General features: G+C 38.8%; 1 protein-coding gene across 1 annotated transcript in view; it reads right to left on the bottom strand.

Annotated features, from left to right (window-relative positions):
• Positions 1-5,485, bottom strand: part of UBAP2 (ubiquitin associated protein 2) — a 122,819-nt gene that overhangs the window by 94,657 nt on the left and 22,677 nt on the right. Inside the window, exon 2 of the mRNA XM_012554363.2 lies at positions 1,706-1,845. Coding sequence (XP_012409817.2) covers positions 1,706-1,845 — 140 coding nt within the window. The remainder of the gene's footprint in view (positions 1-1,705; positions 1,846-5,485) is intronic.

Raw genomic sequence — 5,485 nt, 5'->3', positions numbered from 1 at the left:
AAGAAAGACCAGACTTCCTGTTCTGACAGAGACTGGAGAAACCCCAAGAGGACAGCCCCCGGGAACCTTATAGCTCATAATGAAGACATTCCTGAGGTTCACCCTTCAAGCCAAAGGTTAGACAGGTCTACCGGGCAAACAAAAACATACCTGAGGAATGCGTTTCGTAGTTTAATTATGTATAAGAGATTAAATGGGCACACCAGCGCAAAAGCAAAGACGACAAGGCAGGAAGCGACAGGAAAACTGGACGAACAGAAGCAGGGAACCCAGGGTGGAGAAGGGGAGAGTGCTGACACCTTGCCGGATTGGCAACCAGTGTCACAAAACAATCTGTGTATTGTTTAATGAGAAACTAATTTGCTCAGTAAACTTCACCTAAAGTACAATTAAAAAATAAAAAAGAAGTGAGGATGGAAAGACTTCATCTCATGTACTTTGGACATGTTATCAGGAGGGACCAGTCCCTGGAGAAGGACATCATATAAAGTAGACAGTGAGTGAAAAAGAAGAAGACCCTCAATGAGACAGACTGACACAGTGGCTACAACAATTAGCTCAAGCATAGCAATGACTGTCAGGATCATTCAGGACCAAGCAGGGTTTCGTTCTGTTGCACACAGGGTTACTATGAGTTAGACAGCACCTAACAACAACAACCAAATAGCGGACATATCTGTCTGTTGATGCTGATAACACAGGAGATTAATCTTATATAAAAAACTTAATGCAACAGTTAAATAGAGTCCACCCTCTATGTCTTTAACAGAGCATCTGGGTATGAATGGTTTTAAAAAGTACGTATAATTAGCCATCAAAGCACAGTCAAATCATCCATCTGAAATTATAACAAGGAGCCCTGGTGGTGCAGTGGTTAAAGTGCTTGGCTGCTAACCAAAAGGTCAGTGGTTCAAACCCATGAGCCTCTCCATGGGAGAAAGGTGTAGCATTCTGCTTCTGTAAAGATTTCAGCCTTGGAAATCCTATGGGGCAGTTCTACTCTGTCTTACAGGGTCACTATGAGTCAGAATCAACTCAAGGGCTGTGGGCTTGGGCTTGGTTTTTTGAAATTATAATGGGTTGGATAAGGTTTTACTTATTTACTTACATACTTCCTCTGAAAGTGTCTGCCAATCTAGTCAACAACATATACAGAATGTTTATTTTTGTACCAGGAAATGTGCTTGGCACTGTGCTTGGATTGTCTCACTTCATTTAGAATAATAATATAAACAAACTGAGGAGAAACAAGTATTTAACATTAAATATTTTAATGCAAATGGGTCCTTATAATTAAAAGCCATTCTAAGATTAAAGCACTCTTCCCAGGTAATGGTGCTTGAAAGAAAACGCAGCTTTTGATAAGTCTCTATAATGCAGACATTTCTCAGCTCCCGAGTACTATTTCTCCATACATTCTGGATCTTCATATTACATTCCAGGGACACACCTAAATTAATAGTAAAGAAAAGGAGATACCTAGATGCTAATGAGTAGCAGGTGAAAGTTCAGGATTAAAAAGTTCTCAAGGAACAACATCCAAATGTGCCTGTTCAACGATATGATCTTTCCTATTACACTACCTACTTTTTAACACAAGGTTCAAAATCCTGCAGTTTCCTACAAGTGAGAACATTAAATCATCTGTGCTCCCTTAATTTCCTTAATTCTAAACAAGACAAACAATAGTTCTACAAAAACTTACCTGTACTACTTGTTTCTGTGGTTGTGTTGCCTGTGTTGCTGAAATCTGTGGTTTTTCCCGAGCACCTCGGGAACGGTCACTGGTCACCGAAGTCATCATATACAGTATATACAAAATAATGTATGTACAAAATAGAAAATCTGCAAGAAAGCAGGCATGGTAAGCAAAACTTCCAAATCACAGAAAAAAGGTTAAGAATAAAATACAGGGGTGAGGAGAACACATGAGATAAAATATAAAAGCTCTCGAACACAAATTCTTAAGAAACAGGCTTTCAGAATTTTCGATTGTGCAGGTAGCTCTTAAAACAATTTTACTCATGCAATCTAGACATCTGTGGTTTACAGTTTTAGCAATTCTAAATAAAAATCTTAAGGACCACCAGTTTTAACGGGCAATCATTTTAGCACTACGTGTATTTATTTCTACATGTAGTTCTATCTGGCTCTTCCCACTTGCAGTTGATATGTGAATTCAAAGTCAACACTGCTTCCAGTCAAGATTTTATCTGGCAATAATCCAGTTTAAAATGTGATCTCCACGGCAAGCCATATCCAAAGGCAAAAAATACCTATAAACAATCAATCTCCCAAAGAGACAAAAAAAAAAAAAAATGTACATGTAATTTTCCTTCATTAAATTAACAAACGTTTATTGAATAACTACTAAGTATCAAGCCCTGGTGGCACAATGGTTAAGAGCTCGACTGCTAACCAAAAGGTCGGCAGTTCGAATCCACCAGCCACTCCTTTGAAACCCTATGGGGCAGTTCTACTATATGCTATAGGGTCGCTATGAGTCAGAATCGACTCAACAGCAATGGGTTTAAGTTCTGTTTGTTTTTTATCAAGCACATAAATAACATAATATGCCATCAAAACATGATTATACATAATCATGAGATACTCTTTATACAAAACTTAATCTTATCTACTATCCAATAACTGAACGACATGAACACTCTTCACTCAGGTCTTCTTAAAGGGTTCTCAGATAAAGCATTTTGAATGCCAACTATGAGCAAGATAATGTGCTACTACTAGCAAAGTAGTGAAGAGCAGAGGTAGGAACTGTAATTAGATGGCCCTCTATACCTGCACTGTCCAATGCAGTAGCAACTAGCTATATATGGCTACTGAGCACTTGAAATGTGGTTAGTCCAAATGTGCTGTAAGTGTAAAATACACATCGGATTTCAAAGACTTAGTACAAAAAAAAGAAAGTAAAATCTCTAATTATTTTATATTGATTATATGTTGAAGTGATAACATTTTGGATATACTGGGTTAAATAAAATATTATGAAAAGTAATTTTTCCATTTCTTTTTTAATTTTTAAAATGCTACTAGAAAATTTTAAATTAATACATGGCTTGGCTCACATAATATGCTATTAGGCGGCACTATTTTTACTGTGGAGCCCTGGTAGCACAGTGGTTAAGAGTTCGGCTGTTAACCAAAAGTCCAGCAGTTCAAATCCATCAGCCACTCCTTGGAAACCCTAGGGACAGTTCTACTCTGTCTTATACAGTTGCTATGAGTCAGAATTGATTCGACGGCAACAGGTTTAGATTTTTTTTTACTGTAAAATAACATGATATTACTTAACTATAAAAATACTTCCAGTCAAAACACTGCAGATAAAGACGTTTATCACTGTTCATCAGCAAGCCCCATTCAAATGACATACCTTTTATTTAACCAAAAAAGAGGAGGGGGTCACCACACATAAACCCATAAGAATGAAAAACTAGGAAAAAAGATAGCAACAAAACTTTATAAGCTAGAAAGCTGCTAGACTTATGTATTTCATGGACCAAGAAAGTATCCTACATTAGCAGTGGAAAGCCTAGAAGGAGATCAATCCTTGCTGCTGCACCCTAGAAAGGCTAAGGAATTGAGGGCACCAAATAATGATGAAGGTAAGGGTATTTATGGGCTGGAAATAAAAACAGATTAGTTCAAAATCGATATAAGAGGCAATAAACTCCCAGAACCCTTCCCAAAACCACACAGCTGTGTAGTTACTTCATTTCCATCCTAGTCAAGGTCCCTAAGGTTTACTCTCCAGAAAGATGGAACCAAAGTTACTCAAAGATACCAGGCCCAGCTGAGGGACTCGATGTTGTTATTGCTATGCGTCATCAAGTCCAACTCACAGTGACCCTATACGAGAGTAGAACAGCCCCATAGGGTTTCCTAGGCTGTAATCTTTATGGAAGCAGATCACCAGGGCTTTCTCCTTTGGACCCACTGGTGGGTTCATGGGTTCGAACCTCTGACCTTTCGGTTGGCAGCCAAGTGCTTAACCACTGTGTGAGCAGGGCTCCTTGAGGGACTCAATACTGCTCTGAAAATAGGAGGATTAAGTGTAATCTACATACTAACCAGGTGGACTTTCATCTCCTTCCTCTACTTATTTCTATGGTCACAGGAGGATGGAGGAGTTATCTCTGGGGAAACTAACCAGCCCAAGATAAAAGTCTTATAGAAACTGACATTTGAGGGTACCCAATGAATCAACCAGCTCAGTCAGATCACTTACAATGATGCCCACCAGTCTCTAGGCCCTGATCAGGCTCACAGGACTCCATCAGATTTCATGGGCCTTACCCAAGGATTACCAGACATTTGAGAAAGGTATCTAAACATGAAAAAGTCAAAATAAATAAGGGGATAAAAAAGGACCTCCGAGGAAAAAAAAACATTGTAGTGAGAACACTTACAAGAGAAAAAAACAATTTCCTCAGAGAGATAATATATTATAGTCACAAAAGAACAGCATGCTATTTTAAAATGTACACTGAGAGAACAAAAGAGATCTTCAATACGACAGCATAAGTAACAGACATAGACTCACATAAAGCAGAATAACAACAAAAGTAAGACTCAGTCCCGGTAGCCCAAAAGCTTCAGGAGTTCCAGAAAGGAAGAAATCTAGGAATGGAGGGGAAGTCACAGAAATAACTTAAGAAAATTTCCCACAACTGAAGAACATTTTTAGTTTTCAGAATGGGAGAACTCTAAGCACTGTAAATTAAGGGGGTGGAGGGAAGAGGTCCATTGAAGCACTTCAGAACTCTGGGGGCAAAGTGAAGATACTAAAGATTTCTAGAAAAAGAAAATTAGGTCATATATACACAATCAAGAATCAGAATGGCAGAGGACTTCAACAGCAACAATGCAGTGTAACAATTGTGTTTAAAGGCAAATAACTTCCAACCTAGAATTCTACACAAAGCAAAAACACCAATCAATTTGAAGACAGAAACACGTCGTTTTCACATATGCAAGACTTCATAAACCCTCAGGAGGCTCCTGGAAAATCCGTGTTGGTAAAACAAAAGAGCAAACCAATCAAGAAGGTATATGCACAGAACTAAGATGGTGCCCGGCTACCACTACCGACCATTCTGATCAGAGCCACCCACAACAGATGGACCCTGGTAGAACGTGAGAAAAACACAGAATAGGACTCAAATTCTTAAAAAGTCCAGACTTACTGGACCAGTTGAGACTAGAGGACTCCCTGAGACTATCACCCTGAAATACTCTTTAAACCTTGAACCAAAGCTATTTCCTGAGGTCACCTTTTAGTGAAATAACAGATTGGCACATGAGTACAGGGCTCCATTAAAAAACCTCCTGTGATGGTTAAGATTGTGTGCCAACTTCGCTGGGCCATGATTCTCCCATGTTTTAATGTAATCATTCCCATGAGTGAATATACTGTGAGTAGCCAATCAGATGATTGAGGGTGTGGCCCGAATCTGTATATAAG

The sequence above is a fragment of the Trichechus manatus genome, unplaced genomic scaffold (assembly GCF_000243295.1).
Source record: "Trichechus manatus latirostris isolate Lorelei unplaced genomic scaffold, TriManLat1.0 scaffold00016, whole genome shotgun sequence".
NCBI lineage: Eukaryota > Metazoa > Chordata > Mammalia > Sirenia > Trichechidae > Trichechus > Trichechus manatus.
The sequence above is the reverse complement of the archived record's forward strand: the minus strand, read 5'-3'. Positions and strand labels throughout refer to the sequence as shown.